The 20,983-nt window shown below is 41.7% G+C and overlaps 1 protein-coding gene across 6 annotated transcripts in view; it reads left to right on the plus strand.

The window, feature by feature from the left end:
• The first annotated feature begins 150 nt into the window (after positions 1–150).
• Positions 151–20,983, plus strand: part of CERS3 (ceramide synthase 3) — a 42,903-nt gene continuing 22,070 nt past the window's right edge. Inside the window, exons 1-5 of one of the 6 annotated variants that reach the window (XM_018913967.3) lie at positions 151–299; positions 6,199–6,257; positions 14,321–14,503; positions 15,953–16,070; positions 18,017–18,135. In XM_018913967.3, the coding sequence (XP_018769512.1) occupies positions 14,322–14,503; positions 15,953–16,070; positions 18,017–18,135 (419 nt within the window). In that variant the 5' untranslated portion in view covers positions 151–299; positions 6,199–6,257; position 14,321. Of the gene's footprint in view, positions 300–6,198; positions 6,258–7,730; positions 8,001–13,992; positions 14,061–14,320; positions 14,504–15,952; positions 16,071–18,016; positions 18,136–20,983 lie in introns of those variants that run through there. The other 5 variants (XM_018913966.3, XM_018913971.3, XM_050978435.1 and 2 more) reach the window with 5 other exon arrangements.

Genomic DNA, 20,983 nt, shown 5'->3' on the forward strand with positions numbered 1-20,983 from the left:
CAGTGAGAAGGATATTGAAGATGTTAAATTATTACACTTATATCTTTTATTAGATGTAATTTGAATAACCAGAAGAGTGAGTGTCTGAGAGTTTGCCTGGGGGAGCAAGTTCAGAGCAGGATCCAAGGCAGCTGCACTTAGCAGGAAAGCACCTGATGCTGCTTCATTTAACCTGCAGCTTGTAATGATCTGCCAAGGGTTAGGCACTGGGAAAGTACTGACAACAGGAGTCCTGGGAAAACCTCAGACCTCTTCAGAACTGTGGGAAGCAGCTTTTCTGTTAGGATCTGCTCTTGAAGGTAAGTGCTCTATTCTGACTGAGAACAAGTAAGTGCTCTTTTCCCTTTAGAATAGAAATTTAGTGTTAAATTAAAATAGATATTGAACTGAGATGAGCAGTCTCTGAAGCAGGTTGCTGACCTTCAAATCTCCGTGGCCATCTTCTAGATTAGTCTTTAGCCCTGAAGTGGGGAATCAATGCAACTGGGAGGGGAAGAAAACTGGATGCAGGTTATGGGATCCTTTAGATGGCAGTTCCAGTGCTCTCCGGTGCCCCTGGAATGGTATGAGTTCACAGACAGGGAGGTTTGGACCTCAGTCTTACCCCTTCAGGATGATAGCAGTATTTTAGGTAGGAAGGAGTGATCCTCTTCACTGGCATGAAGGGGATCTGAATATTCTGGGTGTTTGCCGTACCATGGTTTCCTCCTGAGATCAAGACAGCTGTTGTGCAGAGGGGTGGGTGGGAATGTCCAGGAATGGAAACCCTTCCATTCATGCCTGCAGTTGCTGTAGTTAAGAACTAACCCTGGAGTTGTCCAGGGCAGCAACGTGCCTGGCTTCTCTTTGTTTGAGCCCAGTTGTGCTGTAGCTGCTGAGTTGCTCATTTCTGTCAGGACTAAAATCCCTCTGGGCGTGTTCAGAGCTGCAGCTCCAGACAATTTGGGAACTTTTCAGTTCAAATATAGGAAGTGCCATGGGCAAGGTGGTTGAGCAAGAGTTTCTCAAGTTCACAATTTTCAAAGTAGGTAGGTGCTTATATTTCAGTGAAATCCTTTCCACTATCCTCACTCCTTTTCTAATCTAGACCTTGCTGACTAGTTTATTTTAATTGAGTAATTCCATTGTTTACACTCAGCATAAGATTCAGTGTAAAAGATTGTTCAGCATTTCTTGATCTACACTTTGCCAGTTGGAAGTATCTAAATTGCAGCAATATCTCTGACACTGATATGATAAGCTGAGTGGGAAAGGTAGAGTGATAATTTTGGATAAGTCCTAGGCTTATTTGTCAGTGATTGCAGCAACTATATAAGCTTTTATCAAGAGTTTAGACATCTCAGAACAGAGTGTAGAATGTAGCAAGAAATGTAGGTGTCCATAACCTGATTTTTTAAATACAGCAAATACAATTGCAGTCTAATTGTATTCAGTTCTTACAGGCTTGAGGCTGGTTGTATGCCCACCTGGTTATTAGAAGTATTAGAAGTTAGGTTTCCCTTCTCAGAAAGCCATTTTTCTAGTTCTTAGAATGTTTTAGTTGCAAGAGTGGGTAAACACAGTTTGTATCTGACAAGTAGATACCTTAATGTGTTGATATTTTACCATTTATGACCTTAGATGGAGTTAAATTGATGAGTCAAGATTTTTTTTGCACACAAATTAAGGGTGAACCATGAAGGTGGATTGGACTTCTTTGGCTGTATTGAGAAAACCAACCACAAAAAAAGCACCTTGCTAAAGGGTTTGTTTTTTAATCAACTGGTGAGTGTAGAAAGTGGCTTGGTTAGGTTTTGTTAGGGTTTTTTCAATAATATAAAGTTTTTAGGCACAGCTGTTATTTCATGTCTTAGAACAAATTAATTCAGCTGCAGAACCTGTTACCAGTGTGAAGTTAGAACTTGAGAATTGGGTCAGTGATTACCAGGAGATCAATGTACTTTACCTTTGGGTATTGATAGCTGTCAACTTTTCTGGTATTATTTCAAAGCAAGACACAGAACAATCAGGTGACCTGTGTGGACACAGTTTCTACCTGAGGACCCCTCCTGAAACATTCACAGTTTGCCATTAATGCAGTTGTTTGGTGGAGTTTACCTTCAACTTCAATAGAATAAGTTAAGCTTTAATGAGGTAAGCAGTTAACACTAGAAGTTGTTTACAGGATGTGCTTTTTAAAAATAACATTTTTTAACTTTTAAACTGAATATTTGTAGAGCTTGATTGCAGCTACAACTGAATCCAGGTGGTTCCACAATTGTGATTCTTCAAACTGGATTTTCTCCAATATTTTTATGGCTGCTTTCCATAGCTTTTAAGGTTTTCTGCTTTTAAGACTCGTAGTACAGGTTTTAATCCTGTAGTACCAGAATAAAAACCAACCTTGGGAACCTCTATAGCTGCAGTACCCTTGTGAAGCTGGGAATAGGGAGCCTTGGTTGTTCCCTGGTTTATCACTGTAGGATAAGCTTTGTTTGTACTTCTTCCAGAGTCAGTCTGGGATGGTTTCTGAAGTCAGTATCAGAGATTTATCACAGTGTCAGTAGGAGTGAATATATTGTGGTCATAACAATGTACCTGCAGTGTGTTTCCCTCAGAGTTATCCTAATGAGTTTGTAAATTCTTGCTGTATTGTGTTCAACCCTTCTGGGCTGCCTGGTTCACTCTGAAACCCTGTTGGAAGCCAGTAGTGTGTCAGAATGGATGGCAGCAGTCTTTTACTGTCCCTGCTCCCACAGCAGGCATGGGCCTGGACTTCATTGAGAAACATCTCAGGGATTTAAGCTTTTCTAAGTCATTATCTTCTTAACTGTTGTGTAAATGAGTTTATTGTTGATAACTGACACAGATGCCCTTAAATGCACCAGCTGGCTTGGTGCTGGCTTACATCGCGAATGGAAGGAACAAAATATATTTTATGGTAGAAATTTCCATGGAGGGTTACAATATCCTTAGTTATTTCTGATTCCTACTATCCCTGTACTGCAAAACATGAGTTTTCCCTGTCAGCAGTGTCCATTTGGGGAGAGATTGGGGAAAAAAAAGTGAATTGTTGAAAAAATAGCACACACAACCTTGAAAGTGAGCACTGCTGAATGTTGGCTTCCCTAAAGTTTGTAGGGAAGGTTTGCAGGCCCATATTCTGAAATTGTCAGGAATTGTAGCTGCTAATTGGAGTTGTCCAAGTATCTACCCCACCTCATCCTAGTTTTTGAGAGTTAAAAATTAATATTTTTTGTGGAGCTTCAAAGATGTTCCAAATGCCCTTAGCATTTGGAGGAAGTAATAGACATGTATTAATACATGAATAATAATTTGAAGTCTATTTTGCAAGGGAATGTTTATTGATTAAGTAAAAAAGACAAATGACAAAATCCTATGTCCATATTTCTTTCCTTTCTGGAAAGGAAAAAGCTTTATCTTCAAGTTTCACCTGCCAGGGTTTGTCAGATCTTGGAGTAACTTTGTCACTACAGATCTTTCATGGTTCTTTCATAACTGAAACAGAAATTAATGCTTTCTGGACATCTACCTCTAGTACTTGGCTTCCTTGATAATATTTATATTCTTCAAGAAATTCATGCCTTTCTGCTGATACCATTACAGATACTGTGAAAGTTAGGCAAAGGCTCATTAAGCAGCAAATACCAAACTCAACCAAATTTTTTAAAATGTTATTTACCTCCTCAAGGGAGAATCCAGTACTTGGTCACCTTCAACAGAGCATTGGTTCTTCTAAAGGAGGGTTTCTTCACCTCAGCTAAAATCACTGACCAGTGTGATGCCACTATTTTCTGTAATTGTCACTTAGAGCTGATGCATAAGTGGGAATTGCTGAGTGTGAAGCATCAAAGGAATTGTCTTTGTTTCACCAAGCAAATGCTCATATTTTATGTTTTCTGTGGGTGGATAAAGACTGATGCTCCAGGAGTCTCCCAGCAACGTAATCAAACAATGTTTGCAGCATTGTCTTAAGTGCAAGTGTTACAAATTGTTGAGGTTTATTTTCATACTGTTGTTTAACCAGTGCTTCCAGCTCCAAGGATTCATTCTTTTTTGAATCCTATGTTGTTGGAAATGGATTAGGAAACTCTGAGTTGATTTGATTAATTGTTAAATCTCTTATTGCTGCAGCCAGAAGAGTGAGTGAATTTTTCTCCTAGATTTTCAGATAGTGGCAGCACAGGAGGGTTATTTGGGTGAATTGGCAGTGCTGTAGGTGGAGAGGAAAACGTGACTTTTGCCTTTGCAAATGTACTGGAACAAACTTGGTGGCAGTTCCTTATCTAGATAAGCAGTTTTATTTGACTTTTCTGGTGTTTCTGGTTAACAGAAAAGGGACTTGGACAAGTATGGACAAGTTGATGCTAAATCAAGGGAAAGAAGAAAAGCCTTCTCACCAAGATAATTTAAAGACAAAACAATTAGGATTTTGCATAAAGAATGTCACAACCAAACTGTGAGCAGATGAACTGTTCAGCAAATCACATCCCTGTGCCCCTGCATAGGAGAGGATTCTTAATTCCTGTCCAGGAGGCTTATTGATACAGGGTGTGTTCAGTATTTAAATGGAGTACAGCCAAGGGGTTGTAAGGGATCATAATTGTGGTGTTCCTGGCCTTGGTGGTTGAGTGTGTGAGAGAAGTTGGTTGGAAGGCAGTCCCCAGGTAAGGTCTTTTTCTGGAGCCTTTTTTCCTGAGGCATATCCAAAGCCCATGGCAGAGTGGGTCAGCAGTAGAGTGAGTTCCTTCCCTGCACTGACTTTATCCTTCCACTGTTGCTCCTGACATCCTCTCTTCACCCACTTCATCCAAGTCATCTTCCTCCTTATTGCTAAAGCCCAGATTCTCAAAGTAATGAATTTTCTTTTTTGGTTAAAATTCATCAAGCTCTGAAACAATAATTTCAAAAATTTAATTGATTTGAAGATTTCAACCTGTGTGTTCCTCAGATTTTCCTCATTTGCTCCTGCAATGGCATTTGTGGATGATAAATATCTATTGCCTTCATGGTTGCTGCATTCAGCATCAGGTATCTAGTCTTTATTTATGACAGATGGCATTACTAATTAATTAGTAACGAGCCTCTCCTTAGCAAACCTTTCCCTGTAAGGATCTGGATTATGAATCAGGTCATACTAGGAAGAAACATCTTGAGGAAAAAGCTTTCTGAGAGATTTTTGAGACTTTTTCATTCCTTTTGTGTAAAGGAAGGCTGGCATATTAGAAGGTGTGAATTCCTGTGAAAAGAAGGTTCTTGGCTTTTAAATACAGACTGCAAGGTTTTGAATTATGATATTGTGACACATGACTTGGAATGATTAATTTTCAGGCTTTTGTTGATTCTTGAGACACAGAAAGTACAGGAATGTCAAGGTTTTTTACTTTAATCTTGAAGGAATTCCTGATGGCAAGGAGATGGGTTTCACTGGTGGTGAAGAGAGAGTTCAGAATGCAAATGATTATTAGGTCAAATTGGTTCTTACTTTTCCTCCATGTATACATGTGTCTGAGATTTGTTGAACACACCATTGAGGTAATCAGTTAGCAAAAATGGTTGGGTACTACCAGACCGTATATCTAAAACATTTCTTTTTGGCTCCCCACATTAATTCCAGGATTTAATTTTTTTTTTTTTTTTTTATATTAAGGGAAACAAAAGAAACCCTTGTGTGTTTTTGGGATTGTTTTGATGTTTCTTCTCCCTCTGCAGGTACCACCACAGATACTTCTGATTCTAGAAGCTTAAGATTTCATACAGTCTCAAAGATTTGCCAGGAGGGCTTTCTCTAGTGAGAAATTTTACTAATACTATAAACTCTCTTATGTAACTGCTTGGAACCTCAGCTGAAAGCTCACACCCACTGTGTGTATTCACTGTAATTTATTACATGAATTCAGCTGGCTGGAAAAGAAAGAGGGATATTTTGTGACATTTTCTGAAAGAAGTGAATTTTTCTTACTTTGTTGTAATATTTTTTTTTACTGAGAATTTATATATAGTTCCCAGTGACATGTAAAATAATTGCATCAAATAGAGGTCTCCATTATCCAGGAATATTGAGTTATATTAAAATGTCCAATGAATGAGTAGATATTGTGCTGCAAGTAAGGAATAGTAGCACTTCTAATTTTTATTTTCTCAGTCAGATGTGCAGACTAAGGTATTTTTTGGTTTGATTTTATTTTTTTTTTTCAGCATTCAAATTCAAGACTCCTGCAGGATAGGCACTATGGAGGTGCAGAGATAATTGTAAGGTCAGTGGGCACTTTAATCAAGGGGGTACGATTAGCTTGTTACTTACCACAGAATATCTTTCATCTTGTAATAGTATCCTATATAGGTGGTGCCAGCCTAACAAATGCTGCTCAAAAAGGGTGTAAAAACATGTATTCCTTTTTTATTTTTGTAGCACTCCTATGTTTGCTCCAGTCAACCAAACTCCTTCTTTTTGCAGTTTATTGTAATAGTGAAGGAACTGTGGTTTTAAGCATAAGATGTTGGTGCCAATTACCTCTTCCATTCCTGGCCCAGCATTGGGCACGTGGTGTATGAATCAGCTTGCTCTAGGCTTTCCCAATTGGCAGAGAGCTCCTAAATATTCTGCTTGGTTCACAGCAGTGGTTCATTCAGATGTGGGAAAATTTGGAGATCATTTAAAGCAGCAGCCAAGCCATAATCTTTTCTGAAATACCCTTTCATGTTTAATGTTCTCTGGTGCATCAGGTTATTGAATACTGCTCCCAGTTTCATGGAAGGACCAAAGACTTGTAATAGCTGCAAGATAGAATACCTGAAATTAAAGAACTCTTTATGAAGAATCCCATGTTTTTCTCAGAAGAGGAAATAAATGAAGAGGTTCCAAATATTGCCTGGGTCACATCTTCTTTCATGGCAGGCTTATAGATTCAGATGGAGGTTTCAGTATGCTCCAAGGAGTTGTGGGAAGGAAGGCCTGCAGGAGGGAACCTCTCCACTGTTATTCCCATAGATGCCTTCTGTGGTTTGAGAACTCCTGGAGCCCCAAAGCACTGATGGCTGGGGGTCCTTACCAGTTACTATTCTGTGTTTCTTCCATTCTTGTGCTCTCCCACAGCCATCTGCTCCTGCCTTCCATCTGACATTGCTGGCTGAGATGGAGCTTTGGCTCAACTCTGACAAGTCTGGTCCCATTTCCTGGGCTGCTCTTTCCTGCAAGCAGGAAGAAAAGACTAATAAAAGGTTCTTTGCTCCTGGCTTCTCTGTGAGGTTCTCTTCCCCACATTAATGTGTCCACCAGAATGCAAAGTAATACCAACACTTCTGAAGTCAGTTATTTGAAACTGGGGAGGGCTGCTGAGCAATGACTTTCAGCTTGATTCCTTAGTCATGGAATTAGAAAAGAAATTAAACAATCAGGTTAAGTGGAACTGCCATGTTTCTATGGTATCTCTAACCAAACACACGCTCAGTGTGTGCTTTCTTCTGCTTTAGGAATTTCAGAAATTCCATTTTTGATCTTCTGGGGAACTGGAACACTTGTTGTAGACCATTCAGTTGATTGAGGCTGAAAGTACTGCTGAGAGTGCTCAATAGGAGTAGAAACCTTTCTCAAACTTTTTTCAAAACCTGTCAGAGTGAAGTGATGTTTTTGGTGCTCCCTTTTCTGCACCCTCAGCAGGCTCAGCATCCTCCCGTGTGTGTGTGGAGCAATTTACGGCCAGACAAATTCTCACCATGCAACAGAAGCCACGTGACTTCAAACATTTCTTCATCTGCTGTGTTGAAAGGAGCAGGAAAGGCAGTGGCACTGCTGCTGCTGCCGAGTTTCACGGGGTGATGTGGATGACATCAGGATTGCCTTCAGTCAGAAATCTTGAAGTGCAGCTTTGCTGGGTGGGTCTCAGAAGAATTTGAAAGGGTTCTGGAGATAGGGCGTGTTTACCTCGGTCAGAGTAGTGAGTGTAATGCCTCTTCCCTGCTAATGTGCTTATGGTCTTTTTGACTGCAACATCAGAAAGGTAAGAGTTCCTTTTTCTGCCCTTTTTTCCTGGCCTGGTACATTCTGTTGGGTTTTTTCCCCCCTCTCCTCACATCACCCTGTGTTCTGAATTGTCAGCATGTGCTGGTCTCTAACATTGTTTCATAAGGGCAGAGTAGAGTAACTCCCATGAGTAGTCTTCAGAGAAAGAATGGAATGACATTAATGAGATTTTATATTTTGCTACTAAGTATTCCAACCTATGAGAACTGCTTCCTGTTGAAGGAAAAAAAGAAAAAAGGCAATACAGGTTACAGTAGTAACTTTCCTTTCTACTTCTTGTACCATTATCCTGTTAAGTGCTTGTAACAGCACTTTCTGAACTGGGAAATTTTCTTCACAGGAATAAATGTGAACTAATGATATCAATGTGATTATATAAGAGAAAAAAACCCCTTGAATCTGAGTAGCTTGAAAAGACTACTTCTAAATTTTTATGTAAAATGCTAAGAAAAAAAAGTCCTTTAAGAAATTCATTTTAACAGATGTTTGGTGGTTTTTTTTACAAGACTTATCTTTTGAAGCTCTGAAGAAGCTTGTGCTATAAATAACACACCTAAACAAGCTGCCAGAGTGGGTTATTTCATAGTAATACCACAACATTCAGATGCAAGAACCCCAATCACATTGTTGCAATGTATCTCTATTTTTCACTACCTTCCTAGCTCAGCCCTTCAGCTGGCTGCCACAGCTGATGAAGAGGCTGTGCTGTAGCTGAAAATTTCCCTTGCATTTGTTAGGACACGAGAAGGATGGCAAAGTGGCTGAAATAATGAAAGACCAGTTTGGTTCTGGCTCCTCCTCCAGGTGTCTCGGTGGGTGGGGAATGTCTGGGCAGGATGAACTGCCCAGGAGGGATAACCAGGGGGAGCTGGGAACCCCAGGAACGGGGATGCACAGCAGCCTTGGCTCAGCTGCTGCCTCAGGTGCTGTGGAGATCAATGGATGGCCAAGTGGGAGCCCCTGGTGCACACCATGGCTGAAGGTTCTCTGGCAAACAGAGTTCTCCAGAGTGCAAATGCACCAATCCTGTCCCTTCCCTGCCTTCCAAGGGCTAATTTAAAACCTTGAGTCATTCACTGTGGGTGAAAAAGCCAAGAACATCTCCACCCTCAGGTCTCCTCTCTGATTCTCTCTATTCTGCTGCCTCCACATGCTCTGTGATCCCACTTCTTGTCCTGACCTCTGTGTCCCCTGTGCTGCTCAATTCTTCTCTGCCCCTAACTCTCACCTTAAATAAGTGACACAACTCTAAGAAAATCCCCTTTAAGTAACTTAGCATTTTAAGTTAGACTTCAAGTTGGTATTTCAAACAAAGCTTTGGTAAGCTGCAAAAAAAGAAAAAACCCCAAACTTTTTGCATCTTTCATCAATAGTAAAAACTTGAAGAAAAGTCTCATAATTTAAAAGATCTTTCTTTACATTCTGATAAGTGTTACTAAGTTCTCAAACCAACAAGAGTTGTTCCTTTAGGTTTGTTCAAACTTTTTGTGAATTAATCATCTATTAAGAACCTCTAGTTTGAATAGGGTTTGGTTGTTTTCCAGCAACTACTTTTTATCTCAAAATTATTGCAGTTACTTGAGTTATTTCAGAGCTCTTTATTCCACTCTGTTCATGTTATGGACTTTTAAAGCTTAAAAGTGGGCATAGTTTGCACTGTAACTGTACAGTGAGAGAACTGTATTTCACTTTCCTCACCTAAAACCATTTTTGCTGCTCAAAAATTATTTACCTTCAAGTAGAGAGAGAATATGGTGACTTTGACCTAGAAAATGAATTACTTCAAAGTCCGGTTCACTTTTTTTGTGGTTTTGTTTTCCTCCTAGAGAACAGGGAAAAATAAAAACTCACTTGCCACCTTAATTGAGATTTATTCAAAGTGCTATTTTTGCCTGCTCAATATAGTACCCAAGTTACAAGGTAGTGTGAAAGAACAGTAAAAAGTAAAATGCTGCAATTGCCCTGTAATGAGGCACTTAAAGTGTTTACAGTTGGGATTTGTACAAACCAGGGAGTAAATGTGAAGTTAAACGTCTCACAACAATCTTAATTCAGCTGTTTGAATTCACTATTTTGGGGTTTCATTGTAAGAAACTGAGTCCAGCAGCTCCTTTATTCTGTGCTGGCCCTGCTGCTGTGTGGGCTGGGAGAGGTGTCAGCCACCCCTGCCTCAGGCTGTGCAGAATTCAGCTGTAATCTTGTTTTCCCACTGGCACAAACAAGGTAAGACAGGATGCAAAGAGGTGGCAGCATCAATCCAACATCCTGCCTTCAGTTCCTTCCTCCACAAAGCACAGGTCAGTGTGCAGGACCCATCTCTGTTCAGCTGTTTCATGGTGGGAGATGCAGTTGGGATTCTTCACACATTGCCAAAAAGAAAAAAAAACAAACAGTCTGTTTGTAGTAGAACACAGATCTGCAGCTGAAACTTGGGTGTTAACTCCTGGAAATATTGCTGAGTCTTAAGCAAAACCAAAGCCTGTGATATAGTGGGTCTGATCTTTATTTGCTCTTTTAAACCACTTTTATTTCATGTTGAGGATGAACAGCCTGGAAACAGCTTTGCTATCTGTTTTGATATCTGAGGCTTGATTTTTCCCAGCAGTCACTGCACCAGCTTTGCAGGGGAATAGAAGAATTATGTTCTTCTTGCTTTTTGCTGATTTCAGTCTTTCCCTGTTGCACCTCTGGAGCCTCACTGAGGAGACTAAGGGGATGCTTAGGAGAATTAAGGTCACATTCACTTGCATGTTTGTGTTGTTGATCCATGGGGTTTTGTAATTTATTCAGTAAATAAGGATAGGAAATCCTCCTAATACATCCTGCAAACCTGCATATCTCCTTCTCTTAGTCCTAGCTTTGGAAATGCAGTTTTCAAGCAAGAGCTTTTGTACAGACAATACAATCAAAGCTTTGGCTCAGTTTCTTTTTATTAATTCCTCAGACTGAGGCAGCCAGAAATTCCACTTCAAAGCAGCTCCTGAATTTGTTTTGCAAAATGCAGCCACACAGCTTCTGTCAACCCCAGTTTGCCCCTTTCTTTTTCTTTTTTTTTAATATCATTAAAAATATGAGGGCTTTTTTTATTGAATATATCCAGGATCCAAGAAACAACACTTTGAAAGAAACTTCACATTGGTACTTGCCAACTGTGTGGGCTTTCCTTTAATTATAAAGGATGCAGTTCCTGAAGTAATCATTCCTGATTTTCCTGTTTTGCACTAGCCCATTAAAACTAGATTAAGCTACAGAGGTGATCCTTCTATAACAGGGAGGTGATTTCATTTCTTTACTGGGAGTATTTAATCCCTGCAATGCAGAGGAACTGGAGTTTTTTAAAATATCTTTACTTTTGACTGACTTTTAGCCCCTTCCAGAGCAAGGATTCCAGTGTTTTCAGTGCAAATGCTCCTGGCAGTGCTGGTCTGTGGCCAGGGATCTGGGAAGAGGCTGAGGTTTTTCACCCTAGGCTGGGCAGAATGAGTCACTCACTGCTGCATTTCTCACTCCTGCTTACTTGCTGCTGCCACAGGCTGTGAGGAGAAGCTCTGAGCTCAGCACTCAGCAATAGGAGGTATAGGCTGGGTAGGATTTTAAGTTTTTAGTTAGAGCTGGTCCCAAATCAGGCCAAGCTTGACCTTTGCATCTGCTGCCCATTCTTTGAAAGCAGCGTTTGCAGGGGAGAGACCTTGTGACAGTTTGTGCAAGTAAAAAAAACATCTACTTCTGAAATTCATCATCTCCAGCCTGATCCCAGCACTAGGGCTGGCCACAACTGTCCCCTTGCTCCTGCTCAGGTCAGTGTTTGTAAGGAATTCCTCACCTCCCAGGTGCTCCAGGAACCTGGTGATGAGGGCTGGAGGGAGGCAGGAAAGCAGCTCAACTATTTCACTGCTGCTGTTATGAAGGTGGAAACCTTCAAGGTTTCCCAGGGAATGGCCTGATTTGCTGCAGTGAAAACATCCAGTTTAAGGGTAATGAAGCTTAAGAGCAGGCTGCAGACAGATTTGGAATCTCATCATTGGTTTTGTCAGGATCACTTGGGCAGTGTTCCTCAGGGATGGTCTAACCCCCAGGGGCCAGTCCTGGTACAAATGAAGGGATTACAGAAGGAAGAGTTCCAGAGAATCCACCTTTTGATGAATCTGTTTAGTGATTGGGAGGAAAGATTTCCCCTGAAATATGTGAACTCTGCATCAGACCTCAAATCCCAGAATTCCCTTATATTTTAAGATTAGGCATGTACTTATGAGCTTAGTTTAATAGTGCTATATTAACTAGTTTAATAGGTAATCATATGGTGAGGCATCCATGTGTGGAAGAAAACCATTAATTAGTGAGATCCCAGGAATCCAATAAGAAAATATGCACTACTGGGCTTTTCTAAGGTTTAAATGCTTTGGGTGCACGTTCAGTCCCAGCCCATCTCACTACAAGGCAACTGTGAGTGCTCCTTCCACTGTGCCATAACAGACTGGCCTCTTTTTATTACAGTTTGGGATAGCTTGCAGTGCACAGTCTAGCTAAAGAATATAGATATATTAGGGAGTAGAACTGTGTAACAAGGCTTTCCCTTGGTCTTCTATTGTCTGCAAGCCTTTCTGTCTGACCCAAAATGTCATGTTTCAAAGCCCTGCTTCATTAGGGTGGCGCCTGCAAGCTGCTGTTTAGGGTCTGTTAGCAGCCCCAGCATAAATCCCCACTTCCAGGAGTTTATAATTCAGCAGTAAAACATTGCTCTAGGCTGGAGCTTGGCATATAAAGTCTCTCAGGAACAATTGTGATTTCTCCCTCCTTAATTTTTGCATTTGCTTATACACACACACGATTCATTCAGGAGGTTTTTACTGTCCCCTTCCTGCATTTAAAAAGATTAAATGACTGGGTTATTAATAGTTCAATTCTGACTACTGTGCTTGGCCAGTCCATGGATCTGCAGTGCTGTTAACCAGCTCTGTTTGATGGGTGCAGGTCACTGCTCCACAAACCTGCTCCAAGCTTAGTGGAAACAGCCCAGTGTGGACCAGCAATGGTTGTTTGGCCGTTAATTAACGTGGGCTCCAGTGTTAATTAAAGCTGTGTCCAGGCCTGGGATGCTCTAGGCATGGTGTCCTGAGCCTGCTGCAGGCACAGCTAAAACCCTGTGTTCCCTGGAAGAACATGGAAAGGGCTGAAACCATGAAACCATGCCTGACCTTGGCATGGTTTGACCTTAACTCTTGATCCTGTACAGAGATATTGCTGGGAGATGATCTGATGAGATAAAGATTTGGTTGAAATCATCCTCCCAGCTCAACTCTTTCCTCATCAAGGCTATGTTTCAATGAAATCAGTTATTTCCTCATGTTTTTCCTGGTTTACAGAAAAATTTAACATGGTGAAAGTAATTCAAGTTTACTATTCCTCGAAATCATGGAAAAATTGTGTTTCAGCCTTATGGAAAATATTATAGTAACTTCTATTTTTCTTCAATGTTAGGATATTTTTATAGGACATATAACATGTTTGTACTGTGAGGTCCTTACAAATAAATAAGAGAGAACAGCAATTTCTAAATATAATATGTAGACTGCAGAAGTTAAGAAGGAGACTTTTACAAGAATGAAATACTTTAATTCAAAGTGATTTTTTTTTTCCTTCCAGAACTGATTTTAGACATTTGTTCCTGATCTAGGTTTTGGTCACAGTTAAATCATATAATTTCCCACAATTCCCAGAGGAAGTTTGCTATGCCTGTAATTTTTTTTCCCCCACTTTTTCCTGTGCACAGGTGTTTGCAAATTCAGGGTATATTTCCATTAGCATATTAGACAGCAGTAATTCATCAGTGCAATGTCCTCATTACTATGGAATTGAGGCACTCCCTGGACTTCTCATCTCTTTTCCACTCTTCCTCCCACTTATACTTCATTTATAAAGGCAGCCTCAGGAAGATCACTTCTCATTAGTATGAATATGCTAGATAATACATGAGTGTTGCAGGAGATTACACCAGGTGCTAAGCAGGGCAGTGTGAGTGACTGGAAGGAGGCAGCAGGTACCTCCCTGGGCAGATTACAAAGGCCCTGAATTGCTTTATAGCAGATCAAAATTTGCCTTTATTATTTTATCTTCTGCTGGGTTATAATCCTATCTCTTTGCTCTAAACCAAGAGGGTTTTAAATTCCTGTATGGTTTTTTTTCCCCCTGAGAACACTGATTTACTGACTTAACACAAAAAGGCTCAGTATGGGTTTTTTCATGCATTTCCTCATTAACACGTGAGGAATAAATGAAATTCTGTCTTTATTTACTCAGCATGGCATACATCCTAAAGACACTCAACAGCTGGTTCTGGTGGGAGAACATCTGGATGCCCATCAACTGCACATGGGCAGATTTTGTGGACCGTGAGGGGCTGGTGTTTCCCAAGCCACACCAGCTGTACGCCACGATCCCGTACGCCTTTGTGCTGCTGATCATCCGCTTCTTCAGTGAAAGGTGAGAAACTGAAATGCAATGCATGGAAATCCTCAGTAATGCTGAAAATGGGATATCTCTAGATCAATGTTATGTTTTATAGAGGAGAATTAGTTGGTGGTTTACTAGGATGATCTAGTACAGATAACACAGCAGGTGAAAAGTGGGAAAATATTTTCATTATTAAGTATGTGTGGCTGTGGTCCAATCCAGAAGGGAAATATTTCTGTCCAGCTTTTCTAGAACAGCATTTGGGTACTTCTGTTGATCTCCTTTCCGTTCTAAACCTTTTGGGTTTCCTTTTTCTCTTTCAGTGGAAGGATAGAGAGATTTGTCCTCACAACCAAACCTCTCATTTGGTCCTGCACCAGAATATTCATGAGAGGTTGATAGACCCCAGGTGTCTCTCTTTGGCCAAGCTAAGCAGACTGGAGGGATCTCAAAGCTTCATGTGAACATTTTATGCAGATCTAGTAAAGCTCATTGCTTTTTTCCCCCCTCACTTTGGCACCAAAAAATGAATTGCTTCTGCAGCTGGAATCTTAGGGGACAGGCAGAGGTTGGCTCCACAGAAGAAAGCTACAATCATGTTAAGATTTGCAGTGTTTTGACTTGTTTATTTGTACTTTTTTTGCTTTACTGTCTTTTCTTTTTCCTCTAAAAGATGTGTTTAGTAGGTTTTTGTAATTATTTCAGGACAGAATGAGGAAATTTGGAATGTCATAAGTTGGACAGACTTAAACCAGAAGCAGATAAGATCATTCATGCTGGAAATCAAAAGTAATTTGGATCATATGTTCATAACCATTCCCAGTGTGTCTCACTGCAGTGCTGAGGGTAATTAGCCCACACATCTGGCTGCAGTGAGTTTGGGGAAAGCTGACCACTGCTCTGAGCAATGAGGAATCCATGGCTGATACAGCAGGAGAGAGGGGCTGTTCCTGAACACCCTGCCCAAGCAGGAAGGAGAAACCTTTGGAGCACTCTGCAGCGATTTGGGGTGGAAAAGGGAAGGGAAAGGGAATCCATCAGGGAATGGCTGTGTGCCACAGGCTGGTCCCAGCGTTGATCTGTGGGGGTGGCCCAGTGAAGAAGGTGCCAAGTGACTTTGCCACTGGGAGGACCTTGCCCAGCAGCAGTCCCTGAGCTCACATGGAGAGAGCATCTGGTCTCCCTTCACTCAACCCCAACACCCCTCTGATGGCCACGAAAGTCAGGATGTTTCCTTGAATTTCACAGAATTTCATGGCCACAAACTGCATTCCTTGGGTCTTTATTGTATAACAGCTGATAAATTGTGATTCCCTCTTGGGATTAGCTGGAGGGAGATCCCTTTTCCTCAGTGCACTGGCGCATTCTATGGCAGGTTAAATTGCATCCGATTTGTTTTCTTCGTATCCTGGCATGAGAACAGCCAAGGTCTTGTAACTGTGTTGTATTTCTGAAGCTTTTCATGCTGTGTCTTTTCAGATATGTTGCTATACCTTTAGCAAAAGCCTTGGGTATAAAGAACGTAAGACGTGTGAAGCCACAGCCTAATCCTGTGTTAGAGAGTTATTTCCGGGAGTGCTCAAGACAACCATCCCAAGTAAGGATTCTCATTCTTCCAAACTTGTTTTACTTTGGGAAAATCCCACTCTTACTGTTTCAATCAGCTCTCAGCAATGACTTCATGGGATGAGTTCCAGCTGATTGACAGATGACTTAATTTATTTGGGTTTTTGTTGCTGTTCTGCTGACAAGGGTATATGGCATCCGAAACAGAAAATACATTTAAGATGTTTAATTTTCTGGCATGCTGTTCTAGGTTAGATTGTTAACAATATTTCCAGGAAGATTAGTGTTCCTTCTTTAACTCATTCTGTCTGGAGAAAGCTTCAGCTGATGTCTGTTGTTGGAAAGCAGGATTGTATTTACTGCAGGAATGCTGGAGTCGAAGTCTTTTGATCCGTTCTGTTACTGCATACTTAATCCTGGCTTATGTGAGAAAGAAAAGCAATCCTTCTATTACCATGCTGTTTGTTTTTAAAATTGAACAAGGAAAAAAGACTAGCCAATGCTTGGCACCTCCAAAAATGAGGCCATTGATTTTTTTATGGGAGGCAGGTACTTTGCTGTGAGTGCTGCCTCAAGAAGTTCCCTTACCTGACTACAGTTCCCAAACAATTGCAGTTTTCCTACACTGGTTTTGAAAATAATATGTGCTTTCTAGTAATGAGGGATTTTGATAATTATTGATAGTGGAACTTGGCATTCTATCCCTAACTCTGCTGTTCTCTTAGTGTGTCTTTTGCCTGATAACATCAGGAATAAATGTGCATGGGTGTTCACGCACGAGCTCTTCTCTCTCTGGGCAAGTATCCCAATCTCAGATTCCTTCCTTCCTTCTGCTTGAGTACAGCTGGACATTTGATTTCTGAAAGGAAGCACAGCATTTTTAGACTCCTCAGAGCATGGGAAGGATTTAAGCTGCCTCCTTTAGGTGCCCAGCTTGGGGAGCAGTGCCTGGGAAAGGCTGGCTGGCAGCTGAGGGCACCTGGGCTCTGCTGCATGGAAACAAGGGTTGCTATTCCTGCGTGGCAAGTGGAGAGCTGGGAGCCTGCAGGGTGGGCTGGACACAGTGGCTATTTGCACTCCAGCCCTCCCTGGCAGCTCAGGTGCCTTTTCTCACATTCCAGAGGTTTCCCTGAGGGTAGGAGGCTCCCTGGACTGGCCTCACCTCGGTGGAGGCAGCTGCTGCCACCCACTATTTGCATACTTCCCTTGGGAGGAAAGAACTTCCCCAGGGATGAGCCAAACACTCTCCTTGCTCCTGAGGCAGCCCTGGGAGGTCAGACCACGCTTCTGCACTTGGATGGAGGAGAGGGAGGAAGCCCACAGGCTGCTGCATGTGGGGCACTGAGCTCCCCAAAATGCTGGAGTGTCACTGCCTTGTGCTGGGCACGTGCTGGCCTGGCCACCTTGGGAGCACAGGGGATGCAGAGGCCCCAGGTCTGGCACCCCCATGGCCAAGTGCAGTTCTAGGCCCTGCTCCACCCCCAGTGTGGTTCTGGTGTTGGAGGGGGGCACTCTGCACCTTGCTCAGGAGGATTGACTTGCTTTGGATTTGAGAATAGAGCTCAGGTCACTTTAATTCCAGGCCACTTTTAATCTGTGGGACTCAGATAAACAAATGTCATATTTATGATTAGGTAAGATATTAGGTGCCATGTCCATGCCTGTTCAATCATGGCACTTTCCCTTCCAGCCTAAGCTCTCATCTAACAGTAAAAGCATCTCTGAAACTCTCAGGTGTGAACAGAAATACAATAGAAGAGTTTGTGAATCTGTTCATTTTGTGCCTGCATTATTTACATAAATAAAAATCCAGGTTTCTGTGAGCATTACTCAAAAACACCCTCCCATGCATATTTAATATTGGTAATATTTTTAAATATAGACCTTGCAACAGTGGGAAGCTGCTCTGTGAGCTACAAAATAAATAGAAGTGACATTAGAGTGCATCTGCTGTTAACATTCTTCTATTTCTTGCAGTCAGAGATCAAAGGCCTTGCCAAAAAGTGCAACTGCACTGTCCACTTGGTGGAGAAATGGTTCAGGAGACGGCGAAACCTGGAGATCCCAACCGTGCTCCGGAAATTCCAGGAAGCTTTGTAAGGAAAGACAATGCCTTTGCTTATCACTGCTGTACTCTTCTGGAAGAAAATCATTGAGGTCCCCCCTTCCCAGAAGGCTGGGTCTGCCTGATGAGGGTTTTGGTTTCTGATTGCACAAACAAGTTGAAATTATTTAGTAGCATTTCTCCAAATGATGGTTAAAAGTTGAGATCAACTGTTTGTCCTGGGAAAAAAAAAAAACCTTAAAATATTTTACAGTTTTCTTCTCTGTGGAATAAGAGATTTGTAGGCTCCTGGTTCAAAGTGTAAGATGAAAACATGCGGAGAATAGGAAAATATTTTCCTGTCTGCCAGTAATCATTGGGGAATAACAATGCTTACCCTGGTGCAAGTTTGTACCCATGCTGTCATTTTGGGATGCTGTCATGTGTACCAAAGTCAGTTCCAAAGCAGGAATTGTGGCATGCAGACTGAAGGACAGGTGCCACAGCTCGATCATGGGATACTGTGTGAAACAGGAACTCAAACTCCCAGCTGAGAGTGGGCCAGTGAGCAGCTTTGAGTGACAGTAATGAATATGTAAGGAGTTTCAAAACCTCCTGCATATGATTTTTCACTTATGTGTGAGAACTTCCTCATACCTAAACACTTTAAGTGTGATCTAAAATCTCACACAAATTGCAAATCCCCAAAAATGGGCACAGCTCATCCCTTTTGGGTGCTGACATGAACTGTACCAGTGTAAAGTGCTTTCAAGTGCTCTGTGTATTTGGCTTTTCATTAGCATAATTACATTTGCAAAACTTCACCTGATTATAATATTGAACCTCTGGAACTGTAGATCAGCTTAAGGAATGAGGGTTAAAAGTACAGCACAGAGCTCAAAGCTGAGTACTTTATCAAGATTATTTCCAGTGTTAATCAATGTGATGATGATTTAGTGGTGTCCCCTGTCAGACATAAATCTAGATGATAGACAGAGGTGTGTCTCTTTGAAGTCTGAGCTGAGTAAACTCTCCTGACATGGTTTATGTCTGCTGTTGTTTTGGGGATCAGTTAATTTGGTTTCACAAGTGACAATAAGATTTCCTGCTATTGCTAAAAGACCTGCCTGCCATGTGTGCCTGTCTCTAGTAACACACAGCTAAAGACTGAAATTCCAACTTGCTTGGCAGCTTGAGTGAGAATGAAGCAAACAGGTTTCTCTTGTGCAATTTTGTGAACCTTCCTCTTCTCTTTGTCAGTGAATTTAATTGAATATAATTCTCTAGGCAAAAAAATGGGGAACAGAGTTATTCCACTCTAGTAGCCAGTGTTATGAGTGTTATGAAATTTTTTGAAAGCCTGCAATCTCCAGGATCTTTTTTCTGAATCACAAGGAAAATCTGATGAGCCAGATCTAAACCATACTTATGCTATTAGTGCTATTAGTTAAGCAACACTGGGGTTTGGAAAGGCCTTTGCATGAAACTTCACTGCCTTGTAAGATTTACCAGCCTTTAACTTCCCCTACCAAGTTCTTTTTTGTTACATTCACTTCAAGAGAAAAGATTCCTGAAGTTAAACCAGAAAATCCTCTTGCACAGCTCTTGTTCAGTGCTCTCTCTGGTGGCCAGGATCAGAGTTTAAAAGGCACTTGAGTAAAATTGGATGAATTTAGGTGAGTTTTACTTCAGGTCTTATTCACCAAATTCCTAAAGAAACTGGGCTCAGTGCAAAATGAGGCAGTGCTCTGGCAGCCTTGCACACAGAATGAGTTCATCTGAAATGCTGTTTATTGCCAAATGCATTCAATATTTATAATATATGATAGGGCTGGGTACTAATGGCACAGTCTTGTAGGTGCTCTGTGCTTTGAATCTGGTTCAGAAAACCCCACTTGCACTTTACAACCAGCACAGAATCAATTCTGGCGTGTCCACTGGCCACTCACACCTTGTTTGGAATGGGAGGCATGAGGGCAGAAGCAGCTGCTGTGTGAGATCTGTCCCATGCCAGTGTTGTGTTTTCCAGCATCTCTTGGTTAACTCTGAGCCAGGTATTCCTTGTGGCATTTCCACCATGTGCCTCTGTGCTTTCCCTGTTCATGCAGTGCTTGTTGTGTAGTGTTATTTTCAAATCATCTGAGGAAAGATAGGTTAAAGTTGAGAAGAAAAACAGTTGTTTATCACATGTGTATCAAGTGGCAATTTTATAATTATTGTCCTGACTTCTGTTTCAGGTGTGAGGCACTTTATTTCATCTCACCTCCAACATTCTACTTCCTCATTTTTGTTTGCTGTTTTTCTCATAAAACACTGTCTCAGCCTTTGAAATCTCATTCTTTCTCCTGGCACATCTCCAGAGGATGTGGGGCTCAGAAAGTAGGGGCTGCTTTTACCACACAGGTTCTCCTCCTCTTCTCTCATTTGGCTCTTCAGTAACTTGCCAAAGACCCCAACCTCATTTTCTACATCTCCCAATCCATTGGTACAGTGTTCTTGTGGTGCTTTCTCCTTTTCAGTGGTTTGGGTTGTCTGGGACTTTCTTGCTGTTCTCCTCTGGGATACCTCTTGTTCTAGAAGTTCTCAGCAGCTCTGGGGCCAAGGGCCTGTCCCTGTGTCACAACCTTCCTTGGCCTGCCAAGTCCTGCCCTGTTTCCTACTGGACTTGCAGAGCTGCTTAGGGGAAAGGTCAGGCTTGTTCCTGCCCAGGGGAAGAGTGGAAAGGAAGGAGTTTTCCATCACCTGTAGAGGTGGGAGTGGGAATGTTTGAGCTGAGGCTGCAGCCACACCCAGTCCTAGGGACAATCCCTCCCACACAGGCTCCAGAGTCATCGGGAGCCGATTGCTCCAAATCACAGCACCCTGCTCTGACACCTAAAGCAGCAGCAGAGTTCACTGAG

This window comes from Serinus canaria, chromosome 10 (genome assembly GCF_022539315.1).
Source record: "Serinus canaria isolate serCan28SL12 chromosome 10, serCan2020, whole genome shotgun sequence".
NCBI lineage: Eukaryota > Metazoa > Chordata > Aves > Passeriformes > Fringillidae > Serinus > Serinus canaria.